The 22,849-nt window shown below is 40.2% G+C and overlaps 1 protein-coding gene across 2 annotated transcripts in view; it reads right to left on the reverse strand.

Annotated features, from left to right (window-relative positions):
* The window catches only part of plppr2a (phospholipid phosphatase related 2a), a 71,681-nt gene that overhangs the window by 25,696 nt on the left and 23,136 nt on the right, over positions 1 to 22,849 (reverse strand). For both annotated transcript variants that reach the window (XM_072694047.1, XM_072694048.1), the window contains exon 3: positions 11,800 to 11,988. In XM_072694047.1, coding sequence (XP_072550148.1) covers positions 11,800 to 11,988 — 189 coding nt within the window. The remainder of the gene's footprint in view (positions 1 to 11,799; positions 11,989 to 22,849) is intronic.

Here is a 22,849-nt window from a genome sequence, read left to right on the forward strand (position 1 = left end):
AACCTAATTTATTTGAGCTGTTCTAAGCTGGTTTTCCAGAATAGGATTAAGCCTAGTCCTAGACTAAATATTTACTTTCAGTGGAGAACCACCATTCAGAATGCTGTGTAGTACAAGACCCAAGGCCTACAGTGTTTAATATCTTAAGTATTTTCATTCATATTCAATTTTTTTTCCAATTCATATTCAACTTTTTCATTTGTTTAAGGTTAATTCATTTAGTAGTTTAGTTTAGTTGAATTAATTTAAGGCGATTTATTTAAGGCCTCAAAATGTTTAAGTTACTTACAGTGTAGTAATAACTGTGAAAAAAGACATAAGAAAAGCAAATACAGTGAGACCACCACAAGTTTCAAATCATTGCTAAGCCTCAAGAACCTCAAGTTTGCTTGTATGCCAAAAAAGATTATACTCCATGTCAGAAGGTATCCCTTCAAATTAGAGCTTGTTTACACCTTGCATGTGTTTCCTTTTCAAAATATATTATATTCACTACACATGTGACCAGAAAAGACCTGATTCTTTCCCGAGTAAAAAGTGTAATAACACATGATGCTTATTATTATATTATATAAAAGAAACACAGACAAGGAATCATTTGCATTGGCAGATTAGCTTTTTATTCTGCACTACTAACCTTAAACTCAAAACCTTTATTGCTTCTAGTGTTAACACTGGCACAGATGTTTACAGTGCAGTAAGTTCCTCTACTAGTTTGCCTTTTCTTTAAAACTTCAGATGCCAGTTTCTGAATGTCTCAGCTTGTAAATTGTGTGAAAAGTGTGTCTGTGTCTGGCAAGAAATACCAATTCTCACATAATGCTGCTTTAACCATTTAGCAAGTACATCTCACCATTGGGATTTGCCGTGGCTGGTCCCTGGTTGGTATGGTCCCACCAGTGGAATTGAAATGTTCAGCATAGAATGCTTCTGCATGGGACGCACCAATCAGTTCTAATTCATCTAAACTGCTTCCCTAGCACACAGCGTGTCTTGACGACACTGCAGAAGTCTGCCAGTCATACCAGCCACACACCTACTTCTTTGAGATCCATTTGCTTGTTTCTATCATTTCAAAGATACATAGGCGGATCTACCGGAGTGGCATAGGGTGGCAAACACCACCCTAAAAGAAAGCCTTACCACCCCTGCTGCCACTCCAGTGAAGAATGAAAAGAAACGTTATGGCCAATTTGACATTTCAGAACATGAATCTCCAATCTCCAACTGCAGTGAACACAGCAGAGATGACGTCAGAGTGGCAAGAGACTGATATGTTTGGAAAACTGAGAACCTGGGGTCGCAAGGGACGGGAGGAAAGAGGTTAAAACTGATTAACTATCCATCAATTAATAAAATTCTAATGAAAGCACAGTGCTAGTATAGTTGCGGATTTTGAGATGATAAAATCAGGTTGAAAAACGTTATTTTTCTAACTATACATGTAATGTTAGCTAGGTCTGACGTTAGGTCTGTGCAAAGTAGGCTATACAAGCTAATATTGATTCAATATCTGTCAAGGAAGGCATTGTAAAAGCTACTTTGAATCTTACAGAAAGAAATAGATCTGTTGAACGGTGAAGATGAGTTGGAGGAGAGAGAAAAGAGGTGGCAGGAGAGAGAGAAGGGTAAGGTTATCATTGTTGTTTTTTAATGTCTCTTCTTTTGTATATTCAGTAAAAATCTGTGTAAGCTATGGAGGGACAAATGGGGAGAATGATCCATTTATTTCCAGTGTGCTCACCTTAGTATAGCTCAGTCTAGAGATCTTCATGGGTAAGTTTTGCTTTGGATAGTTTCTTCTTGTAAAAATGCTGCCTGCAACGTTGCCCCTCTCTTTCCCTCTACTTTCCCTCTCACACATCTAGCACTCATCACCTGTGTCTTACCTTAATGAGTGCTAGATGTAAGCAAATATATATATATATATATATATATATATATATATATACACACACACACACACACACACAGACACGTTTCATCTCTGTATATATATTTGTATATTTGTATTCTGTATTTTTTCTATATTTTCATATTTTTATATTTTATTCTTTAACTTAAATGTAACTTATTCTATTTTTATTTTCTTCATTTTTATTTTATTTTTCTTTTGCACTTTACTTCATTAAGTTAAGGTTTAGTTAAGTTTAAATGTAGATTTTTATTGTATAGCTTGATGTGGGCAGACTGTCATAAAAGCATTTCACTGCAAGTTATACTGTGTATGACTATGTATGTGACAAATAAAATTTGATTTGATTTGATTTGATAAAGCATTTGTATCACAGTCAGATCCAGTGAATGTGTGAATCAAAACCATGAGGTGTCATATTTTAATTACAACTGGCAAAGAAAATGCTTTAAAATTTTTTTTTAAATATCACAGGATTATTGATCTGATCATTTGCACAGTTACTGCCTGTTGATTTAAAACACCCATCTCCACACCAGTGACATTCAGCACTGCTGAGTGATGGTGAAATACTAGAACTCTGTGTGGACCGTCACTGACAGCCAGAACTCACTTGCGAAAGGGTTCATAAGGGTTCATATTTTATAATGGTAAAGACACATTTACACATTCCATTTACTCTGACCGCCTTCAAATGTGCTCACCAAGTGTTCTGGTGTTCAGGCTTTTTATGTGGTCAGGAGAAATCAATAACATAATATGACACAGATGTGCAAATGCACACACATACAACTTGTCCAGTCCCTGTAGAGAGGCATGGCCAATAGAATAGGACTCTCTGGAGCAGATAAACATGATTCTGCTGGCACCATGCCTAATGCCAGGCGTGGGCTAGAGGGATATAAAGACCCCCAGCATTGAGCTGTGGAGCAGTGAAAGCACATTTTCTGGAATGATGGTGGTGCCGTATCCAGTACTTTTGGGATGACTTGGGGAGTTGGGGATGAGGTGGGGTGGAGATCATCCAACATCCTGGCCTCAATAATACTCTTGTCACTGAATACAATCAAATTTCCACTGCAATGCTCCAAAATGTCTTCGCTGGACAGTAGAGAAAGTAGAGACAGTAGAGACGTCAAGCAAAACTTTGTTCTCCTAAGACAACCCTGTAGACAAAAAGCCCCTGAAAGAAGCTGGAACCCAAAGTATCTGCATTTCAGACTCGGTAGCACGTCACTAGGATGCTGATGCTGAGCAACTGGCTATGTCTGTGTGTTGCAAACCTTTGAGACCAAAGCCCATTTCAGACAACCCAAAATTCACAGTGGGCGTTTTGCTGACATCATTATGGATATTTTCGTGTCCATGCCGTGCCTACAACACACGCTATACAGGCGCTGCCCCTTGCCTAAACCACATGATACATTTTCTCTAGTAAGAACACATGTAGGCTACAAAGGGAAACTGCGGACCCGTTTCTCCAGACATTTTCAGGAGTTCAAGTGTAAAAACTGCTCAGGATAAAGCAGCAGGCCTCTTACATCATCTCTGATTGACTTCATTTAAGTTAAGAAGAACGGTCTGTATAAACCACCTAACCTTTAAGGTCTACGAGAGAGTGAGAGATAGAGCTCAGGCATGTGAACTTATCACCACCAGGTCCTCTGAAAGCTAGTGCCAGCCTGAAGAGCCACAGGCTAGAACACACTCGTACCTCATACATAATGCATAACTGGAGTTTAAGCGACTGGTCAATTGTCCTACTGTCTACTCGTTGAAAAGGTCATGAGTGAGCCAGAGAGGAGAGAGCAATAAAGGAGTTTGGGCATGGCCTGTAGCTGAAAGGTGTTGGAGGTCTTCATTTTGCCACTTAAACTGCCCTCTGTCTGCTCTCCCACTGTGTGATAAAGAGCTCAGGCTGTAAAGTATGCGAGTTATGTTCATGGAATTCATTACTGAACCAAATATGGCTTCAAGGTTGTACAGTGTCACAGAGTGTCACAGTGCCCTCTGGTGAAGCTGGAGGAATTATATACATTGAGGAATGCCATTAGCGAGGTATAGCATTAGTGGAGCTTCCCAATACAGACACAGTAAAGACTCCCAAATAAAACTGTATCCGTTGTAACTAGACGTTCATCTAACATGTCTAAAACATCCAATTTCCTGTACTCGTATATTGTTAGTGTATCTACTCTGCTACCATTGTGGCCCGGGGGTTGCGAGTTTGAAACCCGAGCCATGCCGCTTTGCCATCAGCGACTGGAGTCTGAGAGAGCACAACTGGCCGTGCTCCAGGTGGGTAGATGGTGCTCTCTCACCTCATCACTCACAGGCGTTTACTAGCTGTTGTGGTGTAGCTGGGGACCCGTTGCTTTCCTCAGAGCGTGTTGGTTGCCCGGTGATGCCACAACAGTGGCAGTTAACAAAAAGAGGTGGTGGCTGGCATTGCATTTATTTTAGGAGACATGTGTTAAGTCCCAAAATTAGGAGAACATTTAAATAATACAAGTAAACAAGAATAATACAATGTTTTTTATGTCAATATGCGAAGTTTTAATATTTGTTTCAATCAAGAACATCAGTGCTCAGTGCTCAATCAGAATCAGTGCTCACTGGATCATTTCCAGTAAGAGATGGAGACTGAATGAGTGTATCAAAGTTTGCTATCATTCTGAAGATAGATTGTGCTCAGAATTTGTTTCACTGTGTCCCAGCTAAGCTCAACTACAACAATAAGCTAGGTTTGAGTACTGCCATAACTGCATGTAAATACAATAACTAGACGTTTCTGGCTCCTGAAATGTTTTTTTTTTTCATAATCAAGAATGAAAGTCATGCTGAGAAACATTTGTGTTAGTGTTGGTCAACGTGTGAAACATCACTTTTTCTATTTATTCTATTTTTCTACATACATATTTTTCTATTAAATGGAGATCTATGAGAGCTGTTTAAATCATTTAAACAATTGATATGAAAACTGTCTGAGGTGCCAAGAAATCATCCAGAAGGGCTCAAATGGGAAATGGGGTAAAACTAAAAACAAAACTAATTATGGTTCAAATCAAATTTTAGGAAACTGTCGAAGTATAATAAAACACACCACCATATGAATAACATCTCAGATCCAAAACTGCTATCTAGTGGTCAGGTTTAACCCCTTAACATGCCAAGGCTTATTACACACTAAGATGAATTACTCAGTAAATACAGGGACTTCTGTACAAACAAAAGTTTGGGCCATAGGCTTTTTAAGGGGCAGAATCACTGTCTGCCGACAATCTTCATCTGCGTCTAAACTAGTAATTAAAATTTTATATTGTGTATTTGAGAATCAATACAGTATTGAAAAGAAAATATTGTGATACTTTGATACATCAATATTATCTTACACCCCTATTATGCACTGTATTAGGAAAATATAGGGTTCAAGTTCTGTGAGCACTGCATTATGGACTTTGCAGTGAATGTTGTGTTGATAGCTGTAGTGAAAGACAAAATGTTCTCATATTTCATGACTTTTTCCTCAGACTCTTGTGAACATCTCTTGTGTTATGCAACAGTGTTATAACATTGATATAACAGATTGTTGTAAAGCGTTGTCACGCCTGTCTTTCTGTTTGGCTCTCTAGCACATGGCTCTATTTGTTTCTGTCCTTCCTAGCCCCGCCTGTTCATTAGTGTTCCCACCTGTGCCTCCTCTGTAGCCACGTCCTCTTGTTAGTCCCAGGTGTTCCTCGTTTGTCTTTGTATAAATACCCCTTTGTTTTTTTAACCATCCCTTGTCTGGTCTTGTGCATGTTCATGTATATGTATGTTCATGTCGGTGCATGTTGGCTTGGTCAATGTTGTTTCTTTTTTGTTAGTCTTAGCACTTGTTATGTTTGCTCATTCCTGTTTGCTTCCTTTGTTAGTCTCAATGTTCGATATGTTTGTTTGGCCGGGTTGGTTCTGTTTCTGTTCGTTTCCTTTGTCAGTTTTAGTATTTATATTTGAATTAATATTTCTGTTTGTTCCATTTAGTTTTATTTTCAATAAATTCCTGCATTTATGCCCGCCTCCACGCTCCACACGCCGTAACATGAGTAAGTGGGCTGGTGATACACACAACAAGAGTTCAACACTTGTATTTCTGGCATTGCTAGTCATTCGAGGACACCTTCCTTGTGGTAGACTGTGGAAATGTAGAAGTTCATAAGGAATGTCAGAATTCACCAGAACATGGACCTTTTGGCTTTCTTTTCTAGTCCAAGTCCAAAAAAAAAACACCCCACTGAACTCCTGTGAGGTTGAGTTTTGTTTAGTCTGCAGCTGTGAACTGTTGTTGTTGTGTGTTCTGTGTTTAAGGGGTTGAATTTGGGTCAGCCTGTGTTTGTGTTCTCTGTTTGATTGCTTGAGGTTGGGTTCATCTGTGCTCTGAATTTGATTGTTGAGTCTGAGGCTTGTCAAGCTGTGCTGTGTGTTGGGTGCAGTTTGGGTCATTTTCCTGTGTTATGTAGTTGACTGTATCTGGGTCAGGCTATGTTTGTGTTCTTTGATTAGTTGAGACTGGGTCACATCAATTAAGGCTTCTGTGGAAATACCCTGGGTAGGAACAAAAGGCCAGTGAATTTAAGTCAGTAACACAGTCACTGTACTGTACAGTACACAGCCAATTGCTCAGACAAATCAGTGGTGGAGAGTTGTGGCGTAACAGAATACTTTTAACCGAGTTTAAGCAGCATTATGGGACTATTACACTCCCCCTATAGTTAGACATTTGAGCTGTAAGGCATCATTAAAGGACAGATGTTTCCAGACAAGCTGAGAGATAGAGAACCATTATATTACAGGATTTACACAAATATGACTCGTGGTTACGCCGCGTTAAGCAATTCTCACAAGTGTCAGGTCACTGAAGCATCACAATGATTATTTTAAGGTAAAAATGCCACATAATGCTGCTTTAATATTTTGATAGTGAAATATTCTATCAATTATTATCAAAATATTATCGAATATTCTATCGAAAGGTTCAGATTATGAATCGCTCAGTTACCAAGTGACTCTTTTATAGCTACCAACTGTTAAATTTAGTTTGAGATTTACTGTTTTAATTAACTTTACTGCTAATAATATAAAACATAAATAAATACAATTTTATATATTTCCAATCTAAAAAAAATCTATTTCCACTTAATCAGTTTCCCATAATTGTTCAGATCAGCAAAAAAGAAAAAAGTGAAACAAATGCAAGACAGTATTAGGTTTAGCTTTTTTAGTATTTAGTTTTTCTGCTTCGTTTGTTTAAGTGACTTTTATTTTCTCACGGTCTAGCCGGAGCCACATTATCGGTAAGCACTATTATTGGCAGCACTTATTCGTGACCAGCAACCTGTTTAGAGTTACCAAACTCCCATTCATATTTCAATCAGTTGCCTCTATATTTACGAGGTCTCTGGGTTGACTTGCTTGAAAAAGTATTTTTTTTGCACTCCCGTGTCCATATGAGACACTGCTCTCCTCTCCCACATCAACGTGATGTTGCTGCAGATGTGTGACCGTATAAATTTTTGGCTCCATAGTGGTTTTATCCACATGCTGCATTCACATGACGGACAGCTGTTGTCTGAAAGTTGTCACTGTAAAAAGTAAACGCGGCAATTAAACTGTGTTCCTGCATAAAACTGTGTTAAAGACTGTTGTGGTTGAACCGTTCCGAACCCCAGCGATGACACCACCAACAAATTGAATATTAAACTAGTTAATTTGGTCGCCAATTTTAGTCAAATAAGTTAATTGGTCATTGCGCTCCTACTCAAATGTGAGTGATATGCCAGGATGGCAGTAAGATTCAATCTGGGGAGTGCAAGATTGGGATCCTGGCATGTTCCATCAGAAATGCAAAATTTAAATTTTTTAAATTTTTAAATTTTCTTTTTTCTAAATAAATAAAATCTGTAATCTTAACTTTGTTTCAATCAACTTCTTGACAAGGACGTCTGATCAAGGCCGAAATCAAGCAAGCCTCATATTTACAGCAAATAACACGCTTTGTAATTCTATGATTCTCACAGAGAGAAATGTAACATTCTGGTAAATTCTGTTCAAGGACAAAAACAGAAGTGTCTTAATTCTTAAGTCATGCTGTTTTTTTATTCCAGGTCTCTGTATTTGAATGACTGGGTCTGACTCTGGCTTTGTGAATGCCCTAGCAGAGAGCGAGCTTGCACCAGGTGCTGCATATTTCATGCTTGCTGACTCTCTCTTCCCCCCATCTCTCTCTCTCTCCCTCTGTTCCTATAGGCTAACCCATCCAAGGTCCTTTCTCTTTTGGCTTTTATTAAAATTTTTATTCATACACATACCCTGAGGATATCTGCATATCTGATCTTTTACTTTTACCCCTTTTTTATTCACCCCTCTCTATCTCTTCTCTCTGATCTCTCTGCTTATTCTCAGCTATGCGCTGCCTGTCAGTCTGTTTTCACTCTGGTTGTCTTTGTGCCACGCATGCATACACGTAAGCATACGTGCCTCTCCCCAGGCTTCAGCACTATTCTGGCCAACTCACTCATTAGCATACAAACATACCTCTCTCTATCACACACACACACACACTCACCCCCCTCATACACATCTCACACAGTCAAGTAACACACCCTGCAAAAGGTAGGGGGTAAATCCATGTGGTTTTACAATCTGTTACCTGCAGTTTACTACTCAAGAAAAAAAGGATATTAGCAAGACTACTACTCATGACCCCATTTATGTGCCATTTGCTAAATACACACACAAATGCGTGCAACTATACTTGTGTGAGTGTGTGTGTGTGTGTGTGTGTGTGAAAGAGCTAATGAAGACACCCAACACATTTTTTTTTTCTTAGCATAGCTGAATAATGACAGTTACAGGTTCATGGAAGTGACATGACAAGTGCCATCCTTCAAAAGAATATCCAGCATAACTAGAACAGGGCTATTAATCTGGCCATTTTATTTACGCCCCAAAACGTATGTACACACAGAACACTAGCCTTGCATTCACAGTAGGGGTGTGCGATATTGATAAAAAATATATATCTTGATATTTTCTGGGATTCTGCCGATAACGATAATTATTAATTTATTTAAAACTGAAGCATTCAGGTAAAAAATAATACAAAAACAACAGTGCAAGTGTTACTGATACAAACTAGTATCTTTTTTTTCACATTACATTGTAATTTAATTGTAATGTACTATATTTATATTACATAATTTTTATATTTCATGTTATTTGTCATTTTTAAGGGTTTAAGTTTTATAATTTTAATTGATGAATGTTTAAACATCTTAACACATTTAAGATCTATTTCACTGAAACTGAAAATGACGCGACAGCACTGTTTCTTATAGAAGTAAACAGGGGTCATACTTTCTGGTGGCGGCACATTTTGTCACCCCTCTACACTTCTAGGAGAAACAGTGCAGGCACATAACCTGATAATGGCTGTCTCTGTCAGAATATGTGATATGTAATATGTAATCTTCATATTCAGCACGGTTAGTAGAGGTTAGTTCGGAGATGGTGAAATAAGTTCGTTGTTGAGTTGTCTTCAATTGCAACCAATTTTCGACATAGTTTGCTGAAGTTTTTTGAGAAACCTCTGTGTTTTCAAAGCAAACCCACCTCCAAGCTAATAATGACGAGCCAGGTCTAGCAACTAGATCTAACGCCACAGACTGGCAGGGTGTTGGTGCTTGTGTTTTGTCTCATAGCGGTTACAGTGCTAGGCTAGGATAGGCTACGCTCCTGTGGGTCGTCACAGTGCCGTAAACCAGACAATAAAAGCTAATTTTTTTTATTATCACAAGCCCACCATTTAAGAAAAATCAGTGTGTTTCATTCTGAGGCAAAAAAAAACAGGTTAATAGACATGTAAAACTGCATCTGAGAATGTTTCACCCCAAGCAAAAAGTCACAAATTTAATATTTATACACCAAAGAACAACTTGAAATACTCATAAAACTGATGAATTTGGCACCTTTAATGACATTACACCTGTCAAATACTGCTACTCCTACACAAATCTGTGTCAAAATGTCATTATCAGGTTGAATTTCTCTCAATAGACTGCTGGGTTACTTGCCTCAGAGCTAAAGGGGGATCGTCTTTAACAGTGGAGGTGTTTTTTGGTGGTCGCATTCATTAGGGACACATTGAAATGGTCCTTTATTTTCAGTGGTAATTACTTGTTAAAGTTACTTGTTAAGTTAAAGTGGCAACAATACATTAACATGATGAGCGATTGATGCTAGACATTGATAAAAATGTTAACATTATTTAGCCAGTTTGAGCCTTCTGACCATCCATAGTTTCAGACTGAGGCCGACGCTCGTGTGCTGTTGCTATAATACAATCTGTGAGTGTGTTCCAACTGAAAAATCTACTCTTTCCTGTCTCCACTTCCCCGGTTGATGTAGGTAGCCACTCATGTAAGAAGCTGTGCGAAATGTAACCACTTTAACCATTATATTAAACCCCTTAACGACTTATTAATAATAGAGGTTTATAATAACCCTTGGGCCCACTGGCAGACCATATGCTGTTTAAGGGGTTAATACAGTTACCGCTGTGTACAGTTATCCATGTAGATTAGCTTTTTTTTCTCAACTTTTAGCCAAACTAGTGCAGTTCGCCCGAGGCTTTGGTGAGGGAAAACCAAGAGATAATACCGTAAAGTACACTATTCACACTAGCACTCTGCCCTCTGCCTTAGCTGCATTCACTAGCCCCTTGAGCTATGACCTGATCAGTTGCCTGCTAAAAAGAAATTGGCATCACTCAGGGTTGAGAAGATTACTTACAAAATGTTTTTCAATGCTGTTTACTGATTACTTTTACCTATACCCCTGTTGTTGCTATGCCTACGACAGAGACAACAGAAACTGATAAATATGTTCATATCATCTGTGAAAGTTCATGCAGAAAATAAACTGAAAGAGTAGTATCCTATGGTGATGACTATGTCACGCTGTCATTTAATTACTACGCAACCATATGCTTTCCTGAAAAAAAAGGTGCAACCCATGAAAGTATCCTCCTCCAGTGAAAACAGTAATAGCTTCTCTGCTTTGAGGATGATTTCCATAAGTTTTCATGTAAAATATATACGTCAATGTAAGAGATAAAAACATCTATCACATTACTGGAACTTTTTTAGTACATTTTTATGCTGATAATTTGTTGTATCTTGCTACATTACTGCATTTATTGGATTATTACATTCTTGGGAAATGATTTCAATTGTATTTCAAAAAAAGTGCTACACTCCACATAACTTCAGTCCGAATGGGCGGAGCTAAACTGCTACAAGCTGAATCGTCCGAAATATGAAATTATTTGTTTTTCATGAGATCAGAACTTTTAACAGTTAACAGATCTGTGCATTTGAATACAGGCATAAAATCATTAAAACAATCAGTTAAAAGTAGCAGTCTCGCAGCTTATTTTCATACATAGGTCCTATAGATGAGATATTAATGACACATTAGATTAGTGCAGAAAATGTAGTTTTCCACTGTATTAACATGAATGGAATCCACAATGAATACGGTTAAAACGAAAAGCTATGCCGTAGGACACAGATACCAATATACCGCTGTATCGGCCAGCGCTTCCATATCAGTTGTAAATCATGTGCAGAGCCCTTCTCTTGCACTCCTGCGTACACACACACACCCCCTCGCAACAAGCCGCCCACCTACTCACACATACAAGTCTATCCTTTTATCCGTGCTCAACCAGCAGCATCAGCACCCACGCAAGTTCAAGCCTCCAACCCATTAGCACACTACAGAGAGCGAGCGAGCGAGATAAACAGAAAGTGAGCGTGAGAGAGCACAGCGTGCTGTGTACTCACCGTGATGGTAGGGACGGCAGTGACCAGCGAGTAGACGAGGACCGGCGGCACTTTGCTGTTCTCGTCCGGCCCCGGGTAGGGCTTGGAGAAGGATTTGTCGTAGCAGAAGAAGCCCTGGACGTGAACGGGGAACGTGTCGGTGTACTCGAAGTAATATGCCAGCAGCACGGTGCCCGCCATGATCACCAGCTGGAAATAGAACATGATCCTGTCTTTAGAAGCGAGAAGAAGAAGAAGGAGGAGGAGAAACACTCCAAAGCCTGCACTCCACTCCCCTTACTACCACACACACCACCGGCATAGAGAGGGAGAGGGAGAGAGGGAGAGATAGAGAGAGAGGCAGAAGGGAAGAAAGAAGGGTAGGGAGAGAGGAGTGAGAAAGGAAGGAGGAGAATGAGTTATAGGAAGGGAGAGAGAGACAGAAAGAGAGTGAGATAGGAAGGGAGGTAAGGGAGAGAGAGCGAAAGGAAGCGCGTGCGAGAGAGAGAAAGACAGAGAAGAGCTCCTACATGAACACGGTTACTAGTATCAGCAAAGCAGCCCAGCATAAGAAACAGGGGGTGAGAGTCAGAGAGAGATAGAGAGAGAGGTAGAGAGAGAGATAGAGAGAGAGAAAGAGAGAGAGAGAGAGAGAGAGAGAGAGAGAGAGAGAGAGAGAGATAGAGAGAGAGGGAGCCAAAGTAAAGAGGGAAGGGAGCTGCTAGAATGTGTCGGAGCTGGCACACGAGTCTGGAAGTGTGTGCTATGTGTGTGTGTGTGAGAGAGTGTGTATGCCATGTGCGAACATGATCATTAACACATTTTAAATGGAGGGTTCTTTTCATCCCGCTTTTAGCAACATTCCTAAATTCTCTTCCATGAAACTCACACACATTCACACACACTCACTGAATACACACTCTCTCTGGGGAAGGTGAAGAACTAGAGAGTGCATCTGTTTATGCAAGTAAGTGTGTGTGTGTAAGTGTGTGTGTGTGTGTAAGTGTGGCACAGATGAGGGACACCCTCAGGGGTTTCTTTTCATACACACACACGTTTGTTTTCATACATAATCAGGACATGTGATTGTGCATATTTTCTACACTCTATAAGCATAAAGAGCCTTTTTAAAACGGTTCTATACAGAACCATCTACAACTAATCTGAAGAGGATTGGAGCTGAGAGTGTTGCAGGTTTATGGAGGCGTATGGTCATTAAGGTCTACCAGCAGTGGCAAAAATCCCAATGTACGACTTGTGGCTGAAAGACGAAACTGACGCTTACAGGCAAGAATTGCTTCAGTCAAAGCAGGTCCTTCATGGGGGCCCCGGGTGGTCCAGTGGACTAAGGGGCTGTCATTATGATCTACTGTGACCGTTCACGCTGCTAGCCATCAACAGCTGGGGGCCTCGAGAGAGTGCAACTGGTCCTGCTCTCTCTAGGGTGGAAAGATGGCGCTCTCCCCCCACATCAATCTGGTGTGGTGCGGCGCTGGCCAACCCTCACGCCTGCTAGCCTGTGCGTCAGAGCCGGGTATACGGCACTTCCCTCCAGGCGTGTTGGGTGCCTGGTGACGTAGCATCGACAGCAGTTCGAAAAAGAGCTGTGGCTGGCTGCGCATGTGTCAGGGGGGTGTGTGTTGGTTTTGCCCTCACTAGTGTCAGGAGAATCACATGTGATGGGGGGAGGAGGAGAATACATACGGGTTGGGTAATTGGCGAGTCGGAAAAAATAAAACAGGAGCAGAGTGGCACGCACCTTTGCTCATGTCTGTTCAAGAAAGACAATTCAGACATGAATGTCCTGTAGACTGGGATTTTTGCCACTGCTAGTAGACCCATATGACCGTACACTGTTACAAGTCAGAAAATGTCCTCTGTCCATCTTTCCCTGGAGAGGGTAGATTGTCTGGCTTGTCATTGTGTAGAAATGTGTATCAGTTGGATGCTTCTACTGTTAAGATGTTTCAGGAAATGGGGGGCATTTAAAAATTCTCCACATACCCCAACCGCTTACAACTAGCAGGGAAAATTAGATTGCCAGCAGTTGTAGACTTGTAGACTACTTTTTACATAATCAGCCTTTGCTTCTCAGCTATTCTAACAATTCATTGCTCCAGTGATTGCATCGATATGAATGTATCCATTATGTTGCCTGTAAGCAACACAAGAAGCCTAACAGCACACTTGATCTCAACTAAGATACAAGATTCAAATCTGTACTAAACTTCTTTTGGAATAGAAAACCAACTCCAATCAACTCCATCTAAAGTCTTAAGATAAGGAACATGTATTTTTTTTTAAATGCATTCTGACTCTTAACTTTAAGAAATATAACCAAGCAGCTCAGAATAGTTAGAACCAAGCAGCTCAGAATATGTCTTGAGATGGATACATAAATAATAAGGCCAGTGTTCAAGAAGACAAAGCACATACAAATCGCAGTGGCAGTTTTATGGTCTGGCTAAGTGCTATTTCAAGCATATGTTCATACACCTACACCAGTCTAAGGACAGTCCTACCTTTGTCAAGCCCAACAACAAAGCATTTGTCTCATTAGATCAGATTACTCACGGGGAGGCTCAAAATACACATCTTTATTTCACTCGTCGTGAAAAATCCCACTCCGTCCTAATCTCATCATGAGTCAACGGCACGATGAAGGCATATGCTGAGCCTGAAGGGAAAGGCTACTGCAGAGAGAGATGCCTGTGCTTCCGAAGGTCTTAATAACCAGAGAAAAGCAGGACATGATGACTCACATTAACACTGGCTTTCAGAATCCATTTCTCTGAGCCTCTGAGATGCAGGCTTAAGTTTCAGATCAGCCAGTTGCATAATAAAAGGAGACTTCAGGTATAAACTCAATTAAATAGGCTCAAATACAAATTCAAAGATTCGGAAACCTTTATGATATTAATATTGTATTGATATTTTACTCATACATTTTTTTTTATTAATATGACAAGTAATTCTAAGCAACTTTAAACTACAGTGTGGATTGGAATATTACAAATAATACATCAAATCTATTTTACATTTATTCAACATTTACATTTTGGGAATGACAAGAAATATTCAAATGATCAATGATCAATTCAATTTTGATTGATTTTCTGTCAGGTCTTCTGCGGTCTGCTATGTCTGTTTCACAGCTCTTTAACCCCTTAAAGAGCCTAGGCCAAAAGTGTTAGCCCCACCAGTCTGTACAGAAGTCCCTGTAGTTAATGAGTAATCCACCTTAGTGTGTAATAAGACTTTCTGGGTCAAGCGGTTAACTTAAGAGTAAGTCATCTTGTTTATTTTCAGGTAGTGCTCAACGATACGACCTCAAGAGTAATGGAACATCAATTATGATCAATTACCTCAATTATGATTAATAAACGATTAAATAAGAAATGATTAAATAATTGTCATGGGCAAGATTACATCGATTAAAAGTCCTGAATGTTGGTTTCAATTCCTTTTCTATTAATTGCCCAGCCCTAATTTGTGCTCATTGTAGTTACAAGAGTCAGGATGGATGGAACAAGGCTGTGATTTTCAAATCAATTCAATTCAAAGTTATTGATATAGCCCGTTTTACAACAAATGTTGTCGCACAGCAGCTTTATGAAAATCCGAGCCTGAGTGTCTTTTGAGCAAGCCAAGGACAAAAGTGGCAAGAAAAAACACCTTCAGATTGAGAGGAAGGGACCATGAGAGAAACCAATATTTAAAAAGGGGAACCCATCCTCCTCTGGTCGACACCAGAGAGCATAACAAATGACAGAACAGGATTTGAAAGAGGTTTAATTAATATATTGACTTTATTACTGATGAATATTCGACAGTTCTGTTCATCATCCTGAAAATGTCTACATTTATTTTTCCTTTTTATCCTAATTAATATTTAAAAACTGCGATATTGCATAACTCTAACATATTAAACCCACTGAAGTTTTTTTTTGTAGCAACTAGTATCAGGCTGAACGAAGTTTACAGAACATTAACAACATATAATGACTTCATGCGTACAGGAACTGCAATAATCTTTATTAACCATGCTCTGCCTACACATGCTTTCTTCTTTTGCAGCTGTTTAGATGCTAGACACTGACATTTAAGCAACTGAGAAAATGCACAACTGTTTTTGGGTTAAAACATGTAATAATTGAAAGTGCACAGCTATAAAAAAAAAAAAAACGCGCTAACGCGCCCATCATTCAACATGATGCTGGCCAGATGCAGAGCAGGTATTGTTCTTCTCTAAATCTGTGTAACTGTTCAGTGATGTTATGTCAGAGGTAGTTTGTGAAGAGCCAGAGGTGCTTTGCGTGTCCCAGTGCTGGTAGCATCATGTGGTGGAACGTATAATGGCCAAACTGGGGAAAAAATGCTAAAATAAACTATGTTGTCATAGGAAATAAATGGCAGGTTTGCCAACATTTGGCTAGTCCAGGCCAGCAAAAAGTCCTTAAAAAGGCATTTGTTGATGTGAATAGGTTAGTTCCTACTTCAAAATGAACAAATTTGTATATGGTGCCATGATGAAGGCTTTAAACGAGGTCCAAATCTCTGTCGCGGTTCCGCTACTGTGGTCAGTTCAACATTGACAGATTTTGATTATTTAGAAGGCACTTGGGCATGCTGTTTAAATTTGGCAAAAGCACAAGGCCCACATGGTCCTGTAACCCATGGTGCCAAAATCGCGATGTGGGTCTCTGTTCATTCAGAGAGCATTAATTCCGAGAGGGAGGAGGAGGGAGAATTCCATATGGCACCAGGACTATTTTCTACTCCTACAAATTTAGATCTCAGTAAAGGATGCTAAGCTCTGTTTTCTTTTGCTTTACATCAGATGTTGTTTGTGTTTCTGGAGAAGTCTCTGTTGCTTCTCATACTGGCCCAATGATTCTACAGCCAGGGGATCTTGCCGGCAATGCTAATTCGGTCCAATTAGACATTTGTTTTAGTTAGTTCAAATGACAGAATTGAATAGAAGCTGTCTTTTCCAAATGACTACATTTTCATATTTTATGAGATTTTCATGATTTCCATGACATACATTTAGGCTCTCTATTACTTTCCTCCCTTATAGTCAGATTGTATTATATGGACTAAATATGTTACTGATGTTTCATGGCTAAAGCTCTTTAGTCATAACTTCAGTCGTCCGAGTAAGACAGCGTTAGGGCTACATCTGGATGAGCTAACCACACAGATGGCAGGAGCTATTTTAATGCTAACTTGTACAGATGCTGACAGCAACGACTGTAGACCAGTGACTAGAGGCCATTAAGCAATTCGACCAATCTTCTTATCATGTTTTTTTCACGTCCTTACAATTTACATGTTCCGCTGAAGTACATCATCCCCGACTGTTTTAAATTTCTAAGACACTTTCATTTATATTTGGCCTGACTAGACTCATTTGTTTCCAGACTAAAAACGGCTATTTTTTGCCTTATATTTCATCCGAAGAGGCTCAGATCATAATTTACACAGATCATAATTCATACTGGCCATCATGATTCATTACTAGTTCATTTGACTCTCTTTGTGCACCAGTGACCCCAAACAGCAGTTGGAATATAGCTGTCTTGCTTTGTAATATGTAAGTTGGCTCTCTTCTCTCTTTTTGGCTTCCAATCTGTTTGCTAGAATTTGCCACACTGACACACTTCAGAAACACGGATGCATCCAGGGAAATAAAGAAGCAGACAGAATTGACACTAATAATCTCTCAAAATACTTACTTAAAACTCTGTGAGTTAAATGTGATGCAGCTAAATGAAATACTGAAATACATGCCACCTAAAATGAACTGCAATAACACTCAATAACTGCAATAACACTGCTCATACTTAGCAATTGTTGCAAGGTTGGACAAGCTTTACAAAATCTATTCAGTCTTATGGGTAATGGTAGCACACACCACCTTGAGAAGATTGAAATGGACCAGTACAACATAAAGTTCTGTTTCCAGCAGAGTTAGTTGATATGGTGCCTTTACATTGCCTGGCCAAAAAAAAAGGTAATATTTTGTTGCATTAATTTTTCCCCTAGTAAGATCTAGTATTGATGGTGGGAGATTTGGACCACTCTGCAAAGTCTTCTCCAGCACATCCCAAAGATTCTTAACGGAGATCAGGTCTGGACTCTGTGACGGCCAATCCATGTGTAAAATGACGTCTCATGCTCCCTGAACCACTCATTCACAATCTGAGCCCGATGAATCCTGGCATTGTCATCTAGGAATAAGCCCTGTGCCATCAAGGAAGAATAAATCCATTGATGGAATAACCTAGTTGTTCAGTATATTCAGGTAGTCAGCTGACCTCATTCTTTGGGCACATAACGTTGCTGAACCAAGACCTGACCAACTGCTGCAACCCCAGATCAAAGCACTGCCCCAAAAGACTTGTACGGTAGGCACTAGGCAAGTGGATGCACTTCAGCTGCCTCTTTTCTTACCCTGATGCGCCCATCCCTCTGGAACAGGGTAAATCGGACCTCATCAGACCACATGACGATCACGATCATTTAAGATTTTTAGAATTTTTTTGTTCTGATTTTCCCCCGTTTGCAAGTTGGGTAATTTGGACTGCCAATTACCCAACTTGCACATAATCCCACCCCCATTGCACGCGATGCCCTCCGACACATGCACAGTCAAGCCGCCCATTTGAACACTGTACAGAAACTCTACCCTACATGTATCCACGTTGACCCATCCATCCTCATCAAACACAAGACTGCCGCGTATGCAAAGTCCCATGCCCTTTCCTGTGCACTTGTCAGTCAGAATTAAGGTCTGTAATGAGCCGTGCATACACAGAGAAACCTGTCAGTCAAGTTGTTGCATGACCTGCTGTGTCCAATGGCTACGGACTGTCCTTGTGCGGGACAGCAGCCAATAATACACCTCAAGACATCCACAGGTAATGAGCCTTCATTTAAAACCTAATTAGAGTTTGGACATCAGAGTGCGAAGGAAGCTGTCAGCATGCCATGCTGTGTTGTCTAGAGGACTTGTGGCTGTATGTCATGCTCTTAGGGCCTTAGGTGTCACTTAGCGGTTTAGAAGGTGTTGAGGAGACACAACACACATGTTTTTGGTACCTACATTTAAAGTTTTATTAATTTCATCTTCATTTAGAATAAATGAGAGGCTTGTCAGCATAACTGGTAGCTAATTGAATAGTTGACTAGTTGATTAGTATGTTTCTCATGCTAACTTGGAACGGTTCTGGACGAATGTGGACTGCGGATCAGAAGCCAAATTTTATCCATAACAGTGTGGAATACACTTTTACTGCCTCGGTTACTTGTGTATGTATTACAGTAATAATTCCCTCTATCTGGACACAGAGCCGCAGTGAAAACATATAGACTGAGCATCTGTTTGTCACATGAACAGAGCATGTGGACAAAACCATTTCCGAGCCGTAAGGCAACAGGGCCACACATCTGCAGCGATGTGTCCAATCACTCTGGTGAGTGAGTGGACAGTAGAGTTATATCTGTGAAGCGTGGGAGTCTTAGATGGACACAGGCTGATGGTAAAAAGTTAACCCAGACACATTATAAAGGAGGATGCGATGCGGTCACTGGCTGGAATATACATTGGGTGTTTACCTAGCGCTCAACATGGTGTGTGTTTAACTTGCTGCCTGTGTATGAAGTTCAGAGCCAATCAACATGCTGGTTACGATAAAGTCCTATCAGTCAACACAAAGAGCCAATCAGCTTGCTGATTAGGAGCGAAGGCTGTTTGCCAATATTGTGGCTCCAGCCAGAACGTCAAAATACATTTACATTTAAGGCATTTAGCAGACGCTCTTATCCAGAGCGACATACAAGGTTATTCATATTACAGAGAAGGGCCAATGTAGTGTTAGGAGTCTTGCCCAAGGACTCTTGTTGGTGTAGCGCAGCATAGTCACCCAGACCGGGAATCGAATCCTGGTCTCCCACATGCTGTTGTAACTCAGTGGCAGGTAATGGTGTTATCTGTTGCGCCACACCAACCACAAAAAATAAAAGTCACTAAAAGTCACTAATACCAACAAATTATGGAAATATTGATTAAAGGAAAACTAAAGGAAAACTGTTTGCTGCTACTTTGCACATCCTTGGCTTCGAATTCTTTTTTTCTTCTATTATATTAGTTTTATTTATCTATTAGGTTTTATTCATCTATTATATTGTTCATTGAAACAGTAAATGTCAGAATAACATATTCATCTTTACTGTCTTCATTGTCAGTTTGCAAATTAAGCTAAAGTTCAAAGCTGACAGCTATCTAAGTTATTTGGTAATTAAGTGATTCGTAATTTCAGTAATTCAGTAATCCATGGCTCAGACATGGCCTAGCAGAGTAGGTTCTCAGGATGTGTGATGGAGAAGCAGAAAATGGAAAAGTTGAAGTGGAATGATTGCAGAAATCTTTCAGAGAGGGGCAGTACTTTCTTTTGCTCTACAGTGATGGGTATGTGAGTGGACCAGAAACATGTGCGGAAATGAGAATGCCCAGCCAATGCATTGCTAATGCACTGAGCTGCTGTACAAATTCAACATGCATTTTTAGGTTACTGTGGAGCTAAGAGGTCCATCTTCTGGAAAAGTTTTTTTTATTATTATTTTGCAATAAATGAGTTTGTAAACATTGTAAAAGCTTCAAAATGAATAGTTCCATAAACCTATAGGTCCCAACCTATAGTCCATAAAGTTCACATATGGAGCCTGATTTGTTTTTAAAAACAGGGCGTACAATACAGGGCAGCCAGTCAGAACAGAGGTTACTTGCATTTATCACAGTAAAAAAGAGTGTTTGCCAAAGAGTTTGAAATTGAACTGCTTTGATACATACAAGTCCGTACAAACGCCATAATGCTCAAAAATGCTCAGAACTGTGTCATTTGAAGCTGTTCCCTTTATGTACGTTGTATCAAACAGAGCTGTCAACTTTCAGGGCTTACAATTTTCTTGGCATGAGATTCAATTTGGGCTAATGGGTGGGGTACTGGAAGCACCTTATCCCCATGCAGCAGTCTGACTGAGCAGGATCGAGGGCTGGTGGTAGCATTTACATGTCATTTAGTTAGCTGGCTGAGGGAGGGGGGTGCTGTCCTTAACTCCTTCAGAAGGTCCCAGTTGCCAGTCCAGAGTGAGTTTAATCAGTGAAATTCAGAACCGCAGCTCCGTAGTCAAGCTCATTGAGAATGAGTACATGTACGAGTACACTGGTTTTTCACTGATATTAGAGAACATAGTGATGATCCGTAATATCATGTGATTCAGGACAACAAAAGCGGTCATCAAAACCATTATTATCATCATATATCTATTCTCATCTCTTTTTTTTTTTTTTGCTTTCTGTCCAACATAGCCCCTGTGCTGGCACCACACTGCCATGGCTGTCTGCAGGGCTGTCTGAATGAAAAATGGCTGGCCTTATAGACTCGCAGCATTTGGCAGCAAGGAGACTGATTAGCCTCTCATTAGTACTAATGATGTACAGTACTACAGACAGAGCAATCAATACGACCTCTGAGGAACTGCGAGATGTGTCGTAAAGTTCTTCTTGGCCAGCCATCCACAGCAACCAGCCTTAAAGGTAAATCATTTTTATATATAAGCATCAAGAATCTTTTGAGAAAGTCTCTATGAGAAGAACCTCCATGGTAAGGCTTATATCCTATCATCATATTCTAGACCCTATATTCACTAGGAATTAGAAACCGCCATCTAAAAGGCCCTACAGCAAGAGACGGATCTTGGGGGGTGGTCCTCCAAGAACAGCATACATGCCAGCCAGAGTACGTCAGCAGATCATGTCATGGGGACAGGGTTATCCAGGGGTGATGTTGACTTCTGTAATAAGAAATCTCAACACTGGTGATTCTGGTGGCGTAGTATGTAGAAGAAGTCTTGCAAGGTGTGTGAGCAGCATGGCCTCCTCCATTCACTGCCCATCCCTGCACATTCATGGTTCCATGTCTTTCTGGGCTTTGTCGCAGGCTTGTCCCCATGCAAGGGCACCACGGCCACCCTGGTGCTCATGGACCACTTCTCTAAGACTTACATTGCTTCAGGTTTGTGGCACTGCCCAAGCTACCATCCTTTAAGGAGACAGTGGAGCTGTTACTACAGCACGTGGTCATGCCTAGTAATCTAGTGTTGAACCAGGAATGTTGAGTCCAGTTCTCCAGCCGGTTCAGTAAGGCCTTCTTCCAATTTTTACCCCCCAGAATTCTTTTTTTTTAAAGATTGTAAGCTTTATAGTTACTAGGTTCATCCAATTACTTTTTAAACTTAATTTTTATATGTATCTGTTTATTGGTTGCTTTTAAATGTAGATATCCAAATTTTGTGCAATGCAAAATTATACATCACACGTTTGGGGAAACAGCTTGAGCTCTAAATTATTTAAAATTGTATGCCTTTGAAAGAGACTGCCTAATGCATTTATGACAGGAAAAACATGTCTGGTCGGAATTTGTGTCAACAGCTCTTCTCTGGGAATATTAAATGAGGGTTTTTATCTCAAAAATCCCTTTTTTTTCCCAGTGACACTTTCCACTGCAAATAGAGAAAGGCTGTCTTGCTTATCTGCAATCAAGCCATTCTGTTCAGCCTTGAAAGGAAGAGCTTGTCAAAAATGAGAAGCGTGTAAATGCGAGGTCAGTTCTTCCTCTGCGGGAGAGAATTCGTTCCCGGCACCTTCCTGTGAGTGAAGGCGGTGCGGTCCGCTTACACCGACGCTGGCACTCGGCTTTACTTACAATAGGTCCGGCTCAAACACGACTTACAACGGTGAACGTTTCTCCTCCTCCCAGCGTTATCCTTTCATCCTACGTTCATGCTTTCTGTCCCTGCAGTGCTGTTTCTCCTCCCTCTCGCTTAGTGTGTTTTAGCTTTGCTGAATATTTCATGGAGCTGCCAGTGTAGTTCAACCTCAGCTACCACAAGACTGGCACACACGATGGTAGGGTGGTGTGACCCACCAGCTGCCCTGTAAAACCATGCAAAACTACTCTCTACACAGAGGAACAGCTCACTAAGAACCACAAAATAAGCCTTTATG

This window comes from Salminus brasiliensis, chromosome 12 (assembly GCF_030463535.1).
Source record: "Salminus brasiliensis chromosome 12, fSalBra1.hap2, whole genome shotgun sequence".
Taxonomy (NCBI): Eukaryota; Metazoa; Chordata; class Actinopteri; order Characiformes; family Bryconidae; genus Salminus; species Salminus brasiliensis.